At 40.2% G+C, this 14,746-nt stretch overlaps 1 protein-coding gene across 2 annotated transcripts in view; it reads right to left on the bottom strand.

The window, feature by feature from the left end:
* MTMR2 (myotubularin related protein 2) overlaps positions 1–14,746 on the bottom strand; it is a 126,360-nt gene that overhangs the window by 10,419 nt on the left and 101,195 nt on the right. For both annotated transcript variants that reach the window (XM_072616390.1, XM_072616391.1), the window contains one exon: positions 6,781–6,966. In XM_072616390.1, coding sequence (XP_072472491.1) covers positions 6,781–6,966 — 186 coding nt within the window. The remainder of the gene's footprint in view (positions 1–6,780; positions 6,967–14,746) is intronic.

The following is a 14,746-nucleotide window of genomic DNA, read 5'->3' as shown; positions in this document are numbered from 1 at the left end:
GCGGGGGACCTCTACATTATTATTTGAAGAACAGGTTTGTTAAACAATAAATTGTGCCCAAGAAGAAGAATTAACTACTTAAAAGAGCAAATTTTTAATCACCTTCAAAACTCTTCAGAGGCACCTATATCAATAGAAACAACCAGTATACTAAAACTTTAAATTATTTCTATCTTGCTATTCTTTCTTTCCATTCTGGGCAATTACGAGCAATTGAACTTGAATAGCAATGTGACATGGCCAGATCTGCACTTTAGAAATATCACTGGCAGCTGGGTGTAGAATGAACTGAAGTGGGGAGAGACCTGAGACAGAGAAACCAATCAATAAGCCATGGCAACAGTCTAGGTGTGAGCTGATGATGGCCTACACCAGGGTAGTAGCTATGTCAGAAGAGAGGATATATGGAGATATTAATAGGATAAAATTGACAGAATTTGGCAACAAACTGGATAAGCAGAATGAAAGAGAGGAGTCTAGGATGACTGCCAGGTTGCAAGCTTGGGCGACTAGAAGGATGGAGATGCCTTTAACAGATGTAGGGAAGTGTAGAAGGAGGATTTTGGGGAGAAAGGTAAGTTCAGTTAGGGACATACGCTTCAAAAGTTAATGGGGGGGAGGGGGACCACGCACGAGCCAAGATGATGGAGTAGAAGGATGGACCTGCTGCAGCTGTCCCCCCAAAGCCCATAAAATACTTGCAAAAATGTCTCTAAAAAAATTCTAGAGCAGCAGAAGACACAAAACAACAAAGTGAAAGAGATTTCTAGCCCAACACAGCCTGGAAGGCCCATAGGAAAATTCTATTACACTGGGCCCAGAGTAGAGCACAGCCTAGCCTTGGCCAAACGACACAGCAGGGACAGGACTGAAGCAGGCTTCAGGGCTCAGAATCCCAGCAGCAGCTGCAGTTCCCAGATTCCTCAACTCGCAAATGGCAGAGACAGTTTCAAAGGTCAGTGAGAAAGCTCTTTCACCTGGGTAAGAAAGTAGCAGGGTCCTGCCCTAGCCCTGGCCCTAGACAGCCGCAGTGTCCATTTTTGGAGCCCTCAGCCTAAAGACTCGGGGGGAATCAAGAGGCTGATCTGAGTCTGAGCCCTGGGTGGTGGCCCTGGGATGAGGAGGAATACTGGCATGGTGGAGCTAGAGGTGATTGTGGAGAGGGAACCCTACTCGCAGATCCTGGGCAGAAAAACTTGTGGTTGCTCCCAGACCACAATGTAGGCCAGGAGAGGAGTAAACTCCTCTCCCTTAATTGGGCCACCTTGGAGGAACTGAGAACTTACAAGTCCCTAGAGTATACTCTCCACTGGACAAAGGACTCAAAAATCAAGTAACTGGCTGAGAAAATGCCTAAAAAAGGGGAAAAAAATAAAATTACAGAAGGTTACTTTCCTGTTGAACAGGTATTTTTCTCCATCGTTTTGGATGAGGAAGAACAAAGCATACCATTAGAGGAAGACATCAAAGTCAACGCTTCTTCATCCAAACCTCCAAAATAGATTTGCAATAGTCTCAGGCCACGGAAGAACTCAAAAGAAATTTTGAAAATCAAGTAAGAGAGGTGGAGGAAAAATTGAGAAGAGAAATGAGAGTGATGCAAGAAAGTCATGAAAAGTGAGTCAATAGTTTGCTGAAGGAGACACCCAAAAATGCTGAAGAAAATAACACCTTTAAAAATAGACTAACCCAAACAGCAAAGGAGGTCCAAAGAGCCAATAAAGAGAAGAAAGCCCTAAAAAGCAGAACTGGCCAGATGGAAAAGGAAGTCCAAAAGCTCACTGAAGAAAATAGTTCTTTAAAAATTAGAATGGAGCAGATAGAAGTTAATGACTTTATGAGAAACCAAAAGAATGAAAAAATTAAAGACAATGTGAAATATCTCATTGGAAAAACAACTGACCTGGAAAACAGATCTAGGAGAGACAACTTAAAAATTATGGGGCTACGTGAAAGACATAATGAAAAAAGAGCCTAGACATCATCTTTCATGAAATTATCAAGGAAAACTGTCTGATGTTTTAGAACCAGAGGGTAAAATAAATACTGAAAGCATCCACCAATCACCTCCTGAAAGAGATCTGAAAAGAAAAACTCCTAGGAATATTGTAGCCAGATTCCAGAGTTCCCAAGTCAAGGAGAAAATATTGAAGGCAGCCAGAAAGAAACAATCCAAGTACTGTGGAAATACAATCAGGATAACACAAGATCTAGCAGCTTCTACGTTAAGGGATCACAGGGCTTGGAATATGATATTCCAGAAGTCAAAGGAACTAGGATTAAAACCAAGAATCACCTACCCAGCAAAACTGAGTATAATACTTCAGGGGAAGAAATGATCCTTCAATGAAAGAGAGGACTTTCAAGCATTCTTGATAAAAAGACCAGAACTGAATAGAAAATTTGGCTTTCCAACACAAGAATCAAGAGAAGCATGAGAAGGTAAACAGGAAAGAGAAATCATAAGAGACTTACTAAAGTTGAACTGTTTACGTTTCTACAAAGGTAATATTTGTAACTCTTGAGACTTTTCTCAGTATTTGGGTAGTTGGAGGGATTAAATACATATAGGCAGAGGGCACAGGGTGAGTTGAATAGAAAGGGATGATATCTAAAAAAATAAAATTAAGGGGTGAGAGAGGGATATATTGATATCTAAAAAAATAAAATTAAGGGGTGAGAGAGGAATATATCTCCTGGCCTGCACTGTGGTCTGGGAGAGAGGAGAAAGAGAGAAATGGAATGGGGCAAATTATCTCTCACATAAAAGAGGCAAAAAAAAAAAAGCTTTATCAATGGAAGGGAAGAGAGAGGAGGTGAGAGTTTTGGAAAAAGTGAAGCTTACTCTCATCACATTTGGCTTAAGGAGGGAATAACATGTACACTCAATTTGGTATGAAAATCGATCTTACACTACAGGAAAGCAGGGGAGAAGGGAATAAGTGGGCTGTGGGAGGGATGACAGAAGGGAGGGCAAATGGGAGGGGGGAGTAATTAGAAGTAAACACTTTTGGGGAGGGACAAGGACAAAAGAGAATAGAATAAATGAGGGACAGGATAAGAGGGAGGGAAATATAGTTAGTCCTTCATAACATGACTATTATGGAAGTTTTTTGCATAACTACACATGTATAGCCTATATTGAATTGGTTGCCTTCTCAGTGGGGATGGGTGGGAAGGGAGGAAGGGAGAGAAGCTGGAACTCAAAGTTTTAGGAATGAATGTTGAGAATTATTTTTGCATGCAACTGGGAAATAAGAAATACAGGTAATGTGGTATAGAAATATATCTTGCCCTACAAGAAAAGAGAGAAGATGGGGATAAGGGAAGGGAGGGGTGTGATAGAAGAGAGGGCAGATTGGGCAAATGAGTAATCAGAACACATGGTGTCTTGGGGTGGGGGAAGGGAAGAGAAGGGGGGGAAAATTTGGAACTCAAAATCTTGTGGAAATGAATGTTGAAAACTAAAAATAATTAAAAAAAAAATCTATGGGACATCCAGTTCGAGATGTCCAATAGGCATCTGAAGATGTGAAACTGGAGGTCAACAGAAGTTAGTCCTGAATAAATAGATCTGAGAAATATCAGCATAGAGATAATTGAATCTATGGGATCTAAAGAGATCTTCAAATTAAATACTATAAAGAGGACCCAAGACAGAACCTTGTGGGATACCCAAGGTTAGCAGGTATAATCTAGATGATGATCCATCAATGGAGACTGGAAAGGAATGAACAGAACCAGGACAGAACAGTGCCATAAAAACTTAGAAGGGAATATCAAGGAGAAGAGGGTGATCAACAGTGTCAAAGACTGCAGAAAGGTCAAGAAGAGTAAGGACTGAGAAAATGCCATTAGATTTAGCAATTGAGATCATTAGTAACTCTAGAGAGAGTAGTTTCAGTTGAAAGATGAGGTTGGAAGGCAGACAGCAGAGAGTAAAGAGACTGAGTCAAAGAAGTTGAAGCACCTATTGTAGATGGCCTTCTCAAGGAGTTTAGCCACAAAAGACAGAAAGACATACAGCAATAAATAGTGGGGACTGATGGATCAAATACAGGTTTTCTGAGGATAGGGGAGACATGGGCATGTTTGTAGGCAGTAGGGAAGTGGCCAGCAGAAAAGGACAGATTGGAGATAAGTGAGAAAGGGAATTAGGATACAGAGGATAATCTGCTGAAAACTGAAGAATGCGGGATGGAATGGAATTGCTTATGCATGTAGAGGAGTTTGCCAAGGCAAGGAGAAGGATTACCTCATTACGTTAGATGGGGTGACAGCTGAGATAGTGGCAGAAAACATCTGGGAGATGTGAATTGAAGAAGGGAAAAGAGGAAGCTATTGGTGAATGGCCTCAATTTTTTTCAGTGAAATATGAGGCAAGATTCCCAGCTGAGAGTGGTAGGAGGAGAAACCATAGGAAATTTGATGAGGAATGAAAATGTGAGTGGGCTAGTCAATTAGGGAGATATAAAAGAATTGCCTTGCTGTGGTGAGGGTCCAGTTGAAATTACTTAACAAATTTTTAATGACTCTAGTCTTTAGCCTTATGATTTTCTTCAATTTCATTAGGAAATATGTGAAAAGGAGCAAAGACAGAAATGATCTAGAGCTGAGGCTTAGTAGGGTAATGTTGGTGATAAGATGGGTCAAGGGATTGGAGAGAAGAGGACGGCAGAATGAAAAGGTAGCCAGTGCTGGAAAGAGTGACCAAGGAGGCTGTGTCATCAGGAGGGAGCCAGAACTCTCTGAGCCAGAACATGAAAGGAGTGGGAAAGACAATGATTTATTATGAAAGCAAGTTTCTACCTATGGAACATATATTTCAGATAACACAATGGAAAGGGTGGGTAGTTTAGGAGTGTGATACTGGGTGAGTGGCATGGGGGGGAGGGGGAGAGAGAGAAAAAGGGAAGATGGAGAATAGAGTTTAATGATGGTCGGTATCACTGGGATGGAGATGACCAGGTGCAAGTTTGTTAGTCATTGCCAAATGAGTTGAGGAAAGTTATTAATATCACTAAGAGTTCAGCCTCACAATGTTGTCCTCTCAGGGTGTTAGTTGGTCAGGAAACAGGACCAGTGAGAGGGGCTGATGGAATGGCATTTCTCTCTTATCCCCTGCAGGCAGGAAGGGTACCCTGAAATAGGAAAGAGGACAGGTCAAGAGATCTGCAGGAGATTGAATGGCATCTTTCTGATCCTCTGCCAAATAGAAAAAGACTAGCCCAGGAGACCAGCAAGTGATACCTGAATGGCATCTCTCTGATCTGAAGGAGAGAAAAGCATTTAGCCTGGAAAAGAAAACTTAGAGAGACCATGATAGCCTCTTCCTGGAAGCTACAAAGCTTGCATGTGTTGTAGGGATTTAATTTTTATTGCGTGGTACTAGAAAGCAGATTAGGAGTGATGGGAAAAGGTTGCAAAGTGATAAATTTGTGCAGGAAAAATTTCTAATTTAGAGAGTCATATAAAAATGGAATAGACTACCTCAGGAGGAAGTGGATTCTCCCAGCCCAGAGGTATTCAAATGAATATTGGATGACCACTTGTCAGGTATGGAGTAGAAAGGATTCTTGTTCTAGTAGTATTTGAGCTAGATGGCCCTTCCAACTCTGAGATTTTGAGATTCTCATTCTTAGTATTAATAGATGAGTTGAAGTAGTCTAGGTTGTTTGGAGACATGATTATTGGACACTTGTACCCGGGTCAGCTAAAGGGAGTTCAGTTAGTTAACATAACTACTTTGTGTTAACTCATACTTATGGGATCATAAGATCATAATTTTACTGGAAGACTGCAAAGGCCATTATTCTAGTTTTTCATTTTGCAGGAGAGGAAACAGGATCCCGATTTGCTGACTTGCTCCACGTCACACAGGCAGCCTCAGTGGCAATATTTCAACCTACATCCCTCTGACTCCAGAACCAATACTCCTTCTACTGGACCATACTGGACCCATGACTTAAGTTGCATTTAAAGCATTCAATATTCAAATTTCATTCTCTGAGTTTCATCTTCAATTCATTTACTAAATGTTTTATTACTGTTTCTGACATCTTTATAGCACTCTGCTAGATACTAAGGGAGCTCCTAATGATATGTAAGATATAACTACCAAGACATACATGAAAGAGAGATGAATATAAGGCAGTATATAAGTGCCAAAAAAGAAACTATAAATAATAAGGTCTTTAGTATTTAAACAAACAGTGAGCAATATGAAATGGGAAAATAGGAGACAGTACTGTGGTGGTGGGTACTTGAGCAAGGTCTTGAGAAAAAAAGAATAAGATATGGAGAGACAGAGGAGTGAAAGGCATTTCAGGAGGGGACAGCATAAACAGGTAAAAGGAATGAATCTACTTCACCTAAACATCAGAAATTAAAATTGGACTTTCAAAGAAAAACTGTCTTTGTCCTTTAGTATAAAAATAATAATAACAATAATAGCATTTATTTAATACTTTAAGATTTGCAAAGCACATTATATGTGTTACCTCATTTGATCTTCACAACAATATTGCGAATTAGGTACTATTATCCTCATTTTACAGATAAGAAAACTAAGACTGGGAAAGGTCAAGTGACTTCCCCACAGTAATACAGCTAGTGAATATCTGAAAATGGATTCCAGCTTGGGTCTTTCTACTGTGCCACCTAGCTGTCTATTTTCAGAATCACAATAAATAAATTTGGGATCAATTTTATGAGAAGATAGACAAAAGGGTAAATATATCTGGTACATTTTATGCCCAGAGGCATAAAAACACAACCTACCTTAATATGTTCTAGCCAATGAGTAGATTCCAAGTTAGACAGCCAATGAGTTTCCTCAATGTTTGGGTACACAATCTCTTTTAGTTTTCTTAATGATTCTCTCATGACATGAATATTGTGGATATCTAGAAAAACTAATTCTGCATTCTGATAGGCATCCTCACTCTCATAACCACCGCCCTTAGCCTAGAAAGAAAAATATCACAGGAAATCATTAGTTAACATAGGCAACTTAACATTAGCATAAGTGAATAGCAATTTTGAGAAGACAAAGTTGTTTATCATCAAGATGACCAGGTGAGAAAGTGTGAAGGGTTCAGGCTTCTTCCTTCTCTGAAAGGTCTCTGAAATATTTAACACTCTTGACCTCCTTCTTAAAACTCTCCTCTCTCTCCTCTTCTTGGTCTTCTTCTATGGCTCCTACTCCTCCTTCCACCCCCTAAATACAGTGATCCTCCAAGTTCTAGCTTTAGCACTCTTCTTTTCCCTCTACACTCTTCCTTACATTTTATTTATTCCTATTACCTTCAATTGTCCCTTTTATGCAAATGATTTTCAAATTTACATCTCCAAACTCGAGCTGTTTCTCAGTCTTCAGTCCTGTATTTCTAGATGTCCCACTAGCAAACCCAACATACTTCAAACTTGCCATTTCTTCTTTTGGAAGTCTAGGTTTCTGTCAACAGTACCATTATTCTTCCAGGCTCCAAACCTCTGTGTTAATATTTATTCCTCCCTCTGCCTTATGAACAATCAGTTGTCATGTTCTATCAATTCTTCCTTTACAATGTTTTTTCCTTTCCATTCCCACTGCTTCAGCTCTAGTTCATGCTTATATTACCTCTTGCCTGGACTAATGCAACAGCCTAATTGGAACCCCCAGCTCTAGTCTTTCCTTTCTCCAATCCAGCCTGGTGCACTAGCACCAAATTAATCTTATTAAAGCACCATTTTGTGTCATTCTACTCCCCATTACTTACTGAATAAGCCAAGCCAGACTCCTCAGCCTGGAATTCAAGGCATTCTATGATCTGGCCCCCACCTACCTTTCTATACTCATTTCCAACTATTCCACTACATAAACCTTCTGTTCCAGCCAAACTGGTATGATCACTAGCCACTGGAAGGAAAGGAAGAAATCAAGAAAGTATAAAAAAGACAGGTTAATGTACCTTTCTGAAATCCCACTTCACCTCATTCTAATATTACAAAAAGTTTTATGTTCATTAATGCTCCTTCTAATTTTAATTTTTAAAGCTGCTTTTCAAATCAAGAGAAAGATCAAGAAAAAAAAAAGGCAAACTGCCAGAACAATTTGGAAATAAATCTACTCAAGTCTGACTAATTAGAACAAATCTAAAAGTAAAGATGCAAAATACATATTTTTAAAAATTTAACACTTTAAATTAAACTCTACTTGACCAGAAATAACAGCTATGAAATAATGTCGTTTAAATCACAATCAGAATCACATCAGAAAAATATTATAGCAAGTTACTACATTCTTATAAAACTAAGTGACCAAAAGATTTACAATCAACCTTTTCACGCACACGGAAAAGACAATTGAGAGTTCCCTGCTACCAGCAATAATATGTTTTGTGCTCAGTCTCTTTTAATACAACACAGCCATGATTAGGTACATCTAAAGGGAAATGATCTAGTTCAAAACCATAACGTATTATGCAAAACATCACAGAAAACCAAATGAGATATGAAAGTGACCAAACAATTCAAAAGGCATCATTGTCCTAAAAGTGCTACATTATATACCCTCTTCCATGCTTTACCTGGTCTAATTTAGAATGATTTAGTCTTCAGAGATGATATTTCCACTGCCCTTGGGAAACCTGCTGCTAGAAAATCTTAATTTCTTTGGTAATGTTAAGCCCAATTTTTTTTCTTAGTTTTATCCCATTATATTTTGATTCCTTTCCTTTTCCATCTCCCACACACTTAACTCATTTGAATAGCTAATCTATCTTTCAAAGGTCCTGTTTCAGTTCCCTTACCAAATGCCCAGTCCTCCAGACAATCTTTATTCTTCATTACTCCTCAGTTCAAACGCAGCCACAAAAATGCTGTCATTTGCATAAGACTTGCTGGCTTCCTCCTGGGCATGAAAATATGTTATTTTCTCCTTCACTCCTTCAATCATATGTATACACACATGCAAAAGTGACTCACTCCTGCAATTCAATTCAAGAGGCCTTCAGTTCTGCTATTCGACTTCTTCTCAACTGCCTATCTCCAAATCAGTCTACACCAGCCCCATTCTGCTTTCTCTTCTCTGGCCTCTAAAAAAGAAGTGAGGTCCTCCTCGCCAAGGCCAATCCTTCTTCTATTCTGATTCCATTGCTTTCTGTTTCTCCTGGGAGTTTGCACACACATGCACACACACGTACATGCACATGCACACACACACATGCACACACCCTCTTTCAAATCTATCATCAACTAGATTCTTCCATCCTTTAAAAAAACAACTTCCCTTGACCCTGTCATCCTCTAAGCCATCTTGTCACCTAATTTCCCTCTACCTGGGTAACACAAAGGATAGATGGCTGGGCCTGGAGTCTGGAAAAACTGAGTTTAAATACACCTTTGGGAAGTTACTGAGTGACTGTCGCTCACTTAACTTCTCTGCCTGTGTTTCATGTAAAATGAAGACGACACAAGATGGCAGAACAGAAAGACACATATGCTAGCTCTGAACCCACAGCCCATAAAATATCTGTAAAGAAGAACTCCCAACAAATTCTGGAGCAGCAGAAGCCACAGAACAATAGAGCTGAGGAGATTTCTGTTCCAGAGAGACCTGAAAACCTGACGCGAAAGGTCCGTCGCACCCCACCTTGGCCGCTTGGCACCGAGAGGAACAGATTCAAGCAGGCTTCAGGGACAGAATCTCCAGCAGCCACGCAGGTCCCTCCACCCACAGGTGACAAGGGTCGGTGAGAGGGTCTCTTTGGGTGGTTGAGAGGGGAGTGGGGTATCCCCATAACTCAGGCCCCCTTGGGAGGCAGCAGTGGGGGCGGTGGCGGAGAGGGGCTCCCCAAGCAGGCAGGAGCCCAGAACCACAGTTGAAGGTCTCCAAATAAACCCCTGAGGGAACTGAGCCCCGTGTGGCGGCCCTGCCCCCACCTGAGCACCTGAACTTAATCTCATACTGAATAGCAGCTCTGCCCCCGCCCAAAGCCCTGAGGCTGGGAAGCAGCATTTGAATCTCAGCCCCCAAGTGCTGGTTGGGCAGATCTGGAGGTGTGGTGGGTGTGGAAAGAAAACTCAGAAGTCAAGTCACTGGCTGGGAAAATGCCCAGAAAAGGGAAAAAAAATAAGACTATAGAAGGTTACTTTCTTGGTGAACAGATAATTCCTCCCTTCCTTTTGGATGAGGAAGACCAATGCTTACCATCAGGGAAAGACACAGAAGTCAAGGGTTCTGTATCCCATACATCCAAAATAAATATACCATGGGCTCAGGCCATGGAAGAGCTCAAAAAGGATTTTGAAAATCAAGTAAGAGAGGGGGAGGAAAAACTGGGAAGAGAAATGAGAGAGATGAAAGAAAAGCATGAAAAGCAGGTCAACACCTTGCTAAAGGAGACCCAAAAAAATGCTAAAGAAAATAACACCTTGAAAAATAGGCTAACTCAATTGGCAAAAGAGGTTCAAAAAGCCAATGAGGAGAAGAATGCTTTAAAAAGCAGAATTAACCAAATGGAAAAGGAGGTTCAAAAGCTCACTAAAGAAAATAGTTCTTTCAAAATTAGAATGGAACAGATGGAGGCTAATGACTTTATGAGAAACCAAGAAATCACAAAACAAAACCAAAAGAATGAAAAAATGGAAGAGAATGTGAAATATCTCATTGGAAAAACAACTCATCTGGAAAATAGATCCAGGAGAGACAATTTAAAAATTATGGGACTACCTGAAAGCCATGATCAAAAAAAGAGCCTAGACATCATCTTTCATGAAATTATCAAGGAAAACTGCCCTGAGATTCTAGAACCAGAGGGCAAAATAAGTATTCAAGGAATCCACCGATCACCGCCTGAAAGAGATCCAAAAAGAGAAACCCTAGGAACATTGTGGCCAAATTCCAGAGTTCCCTGGTCAAGGAGAAAATATTGCAAGCAGCTAGAAAGAAACAATTCAAGCATTGGGGAATACAATCAGGATAACATAAGATCTAGCAGCTTCTACATTAAGGGATAGAAGGGCGTGGAATAGGGTATTCCAGAAGTCAAAGGAACTAGGACTAAAACCAAGAATCAACTACCCAGCAAAACTGAGTATAATACTTCAGGGGGAAAAAATGGTCTTTCAATGAAATTGGGGACTTTCAAGCATTCTTGATGAAAAGACCAGAGCTGAAAAGAAAATTTGACTTTCAAACACAAGAATGAAGAGAAGCATGAAAAGGTAAACAGCAAAGAGAAGTCATAAGGGACTTACTAAAGTTGAACTGTTTACATTCCTACATGGAAAGACAATATTTGTAACTCTTAAAACTCTTCAGTATCTGGGTAGTGGGTGGGATTACACACACACAGACGCACACACACAGAGAGACAGAGAGCACAGAGTGAATTGAATAGGATGGGATCGTATCTTAAAAAAATGAAATTAAGCGGTGAGAGAGAAACATATTGGCAGGAGAAAGGGAGAAATGGAATGGGGCAAATTATCTCTCATAAAAGAGGCAAGCAAAAGACTTTTTAGTGGAGGGAAAAAGAAGGGAGGTGAGAGAAAAACATGAAGTTTACTCTCATCACATTCCACTAAAGGAAGGAATAAAATGCACACTCATTTTGGTATGAAAACCTATCTTACAATACAGGAAAGTGGGGGAGAAGGGACTAAGCAGGGTGGGGGGGGCAATGGGAGGAGGGAGCAATTTGAAGTCAACACTAGGGGAGGGACAGGATCAAAAGAGAGAATAGAAGCAATGGGGGGCAGGATAGGTTGGAGGGAAATATAGTTAGTCTTACACAACACGACTATTATGGAAGTCATTTGCAAAACTACACAGATATGGCCTATATTGAATTGCTTGCCTTCCAAAAGGAGGGGGTGGGGAGGGAGGGAGGAAAAGAAGTTGGAACTCAAAGTTTTAGGAACAACTGTTGAGTACTGTTCTTGCTACTAGGAAATAAGAAATACAGGTAAAGGGGTATAGAAAGTTATCTGGCCCTACAGGACAAAAGAGAAGATGGGGACAAGGGAAGGAAGGAATGATAGAAGAGAGGGCAGATTGGTGATAGTGGCAATTAGAATGCTCCGTGTTTTGGGGTGGAGGGAGGGGACAAATGGGGATTTGGAACCCAAAATTTTGTGAAAATGAATGTTAAAAGTTAAATAAATTAATTTTAAAAAATAAATTAAAAAAATAAAGTAAAATGAAGACGACAGTAACAGCGCCTACCTCCCAGAACTGTTCTAAGGATGAAATGAGGTCAGGACCAGTTCCTGACATCCCTTGTCCTCTCTCCTTGCCTTTGCTCTTCCCACTTCTTCTATTTCTCTTACTCTCTTATCCATCTCTTAAATGAAATATCCAAAGGACTTCCTTCAACCTTCCTCCTTCCTGAACCAGCTGCAGTTTTTAACAATGGTGATCATCGCCTTTCTCTTGGGTTCTCTCCTCTGTCAGTTTTTTTTAAATTTTAAAAAATATTTTTATTGTTTTCATCAGCCAAGATTATCTTCTAACCCTTGCCTCTCCACTCCACCACACCACAAGAAAAATGAAATCTGCGATAAACATTTGTAGTCAATCGAAACAAATTTCCATCTTAGTCACATCAAAAAAAATTTTTTTCATTCTGTATTTAAGTCCTTCACTTCACTTTCAGGAGGATAAGGTAGCAGGTTTCCTCAGTTCCCTGGAATCCTGGTTGGTCATTATGCTGATAAGAGTTCAGCATAATAGTATTCTATCACATTTATATACCATAACTTGTTCAACTATTTCTCAGTTTATGAGGACTCCCTCAGATTCCCATTCTCTGCCACCTCAAAAAGAACTATAAATATTTTTAGACATCTTTAATTAATTTTGCTTAGGACCAGTTCCTCTCTTAATCTAAATCATGTGTGACTGTGACTGTGGCTCCTTAGTACTTGAAATCTTTCTTCTTGGCTGTTTATAGTATTTTTTGCTTTGGACTAGAAACTCAGAATTTTGGTATGATATGCCTGGGAGGGTTTCTTTCCGGAAGTGACCAGTGGAATTTTTTTTATTTCCACTATGCTCTCTGGCTCTAAGAGATTTAGGTAATTTTCTTTTAAGATCTCTTTAATTTGGTCATAGTGTTTACAGAGTCCGGTGATTCTTAATTTTTTTCTCCTTGATCTGTTTTCCAGTTCAGTTGTTTGTGCTATGAGACACCTTACATTTTTTTCTGCTGTTTTTTAGTCTTTTTTATTTTGTTTCAATATTTCTTGTTACCCTCATGGAGTCACTGGTTTCCATTTGGTTCACTCTAATTTTTAGTTTGTTGGTTGGGCAAGATTTTGTACCTCTTATGCAAAACTGTTTATTTCCTTCCAATTCTTTCTTCCATTGCTCTCGTTCTTTTCTAATTTTTTCCCTAGCATTCTCATTCCATTTATTTTTTTAAAATATTTTTTAAACTCTCTTTTTAACTCCTGTTTCATCTGTTCTAGGAATTCTAATTGAGTTTGTGTCCAAGCTGTGTTTTTCTCTGAGACACTGCTTGTAGATGTTTTGAAGTCATTTTTTTTCTTCTGTGTATCTTGAGCACTCCTGCCACCATTATGGCTCATTATAGTGGGCTTTTTTTTCTTTGCTCATTGTTCCAGCCTACTTCCTGACGTCAGACTCTTAGGGCTGAGCTCTGTCACATTTCAGGAGGAAGGTTTAAATTGGTCCTACTGCAACTCTCTTGAGATATTGAGTATTGTGGTTTTTCAAGATCTCAGGTACAGGATGAGAACCTGCAAGCTCTCAGTGCTTTCAAAATAGTCTGATCCATGGCAAAATCTGTTTGCTGCCCGCCATGGTCTGAACTCTGTAAGTTCATGAGCTGGGTTTGGGTCCATGCAAGAGTATGCTGCTGCTGGATTCCATGCCTATCTGCCAACTGGAAAGCTCTGTTGGTTCAAAGTGGCAGATTTGTAAGCTCCCCTTCAGTATGGGATTCCTGTCCTGCTTATTCCTCTGTAGTCTAGGCTAGATGTTGGAAGGGGGTCTGAGTTATACCACTACTGCTGCTAGCTTCTGAATTTCCTCCTTTCTTGGTACACCACACACAGTCTCCCTATATAGAAACCCACCATTGTGTGCAGGTCCCCTTTCCAATTTGCCCTGGATGTGATTCAGAACTGGAGAGGTGACAAAGTTGACAGTTTGTCTCTGTCCTTGTCACAGTGCCCTAGTATGGGTTTGCTGCTTGCCTAATCTGGGTCTAGGACTTCCCCTTCCCCTGTTGCCCATCCTCTCTCCTTGAGTGCTAGAGTGCTTGCCACACAGTGTGTGCTCCTGGCCTGCCTCTGTCCCCAGTATCTGCAAACCTCCTTTTCTGTTTTCCTAATGCCACACTGGGCTGGACAAATGACTCACTGTGACTTTTTCTGAATCTTTCCATCGAGATTTGGTTTGGTGCATTTCCTAGAGTTGTTCAGAGGAGTTTGGAGATGGGACCTATACTATTTCCTACCACTCAGCCATCTTGGCCCTGCCCTTTCTCTCTCCAGTTTCAGTGACACTATTCTCTCCAAGTATCACTCCTACCATTTCACCTGTTCCTTCTCAGTATACTTTGCTGGATTATCTATTACTATCCATATCTCACCCCACAATCTGTAGCTAAACCATAAGGCTCTCTCCTAAGCTCTCCTCTTTCCCCAACTTTTCTTTCTGGATGATCTTATCAGCTTCCACAGGACCAATTATTTCTATGCAAATAATTCAGAAAATCTATCTATCTATCCCTAA

Source organism: Notamacropus eugenii, chromosome 5, assembly GCF_028372415.1.
Source record: "Notamacropus eugenii isolate mMacEug1 chromosome 5, mMacEug1.pri_v2, whole genome shotgun sequence".
In the NCBI taxonomy this organism is placed as follows: Eukaryota; Metazoa; Chordata; class Mammalia; order Diprotodontia; family Macropodidae; genus Notamacropus; species Notamacropus eugenii.
Note: the sequence above shows the minus strand (reverse complement) of the source record. Positions and strands in the feature narration are given on the sequence as shown.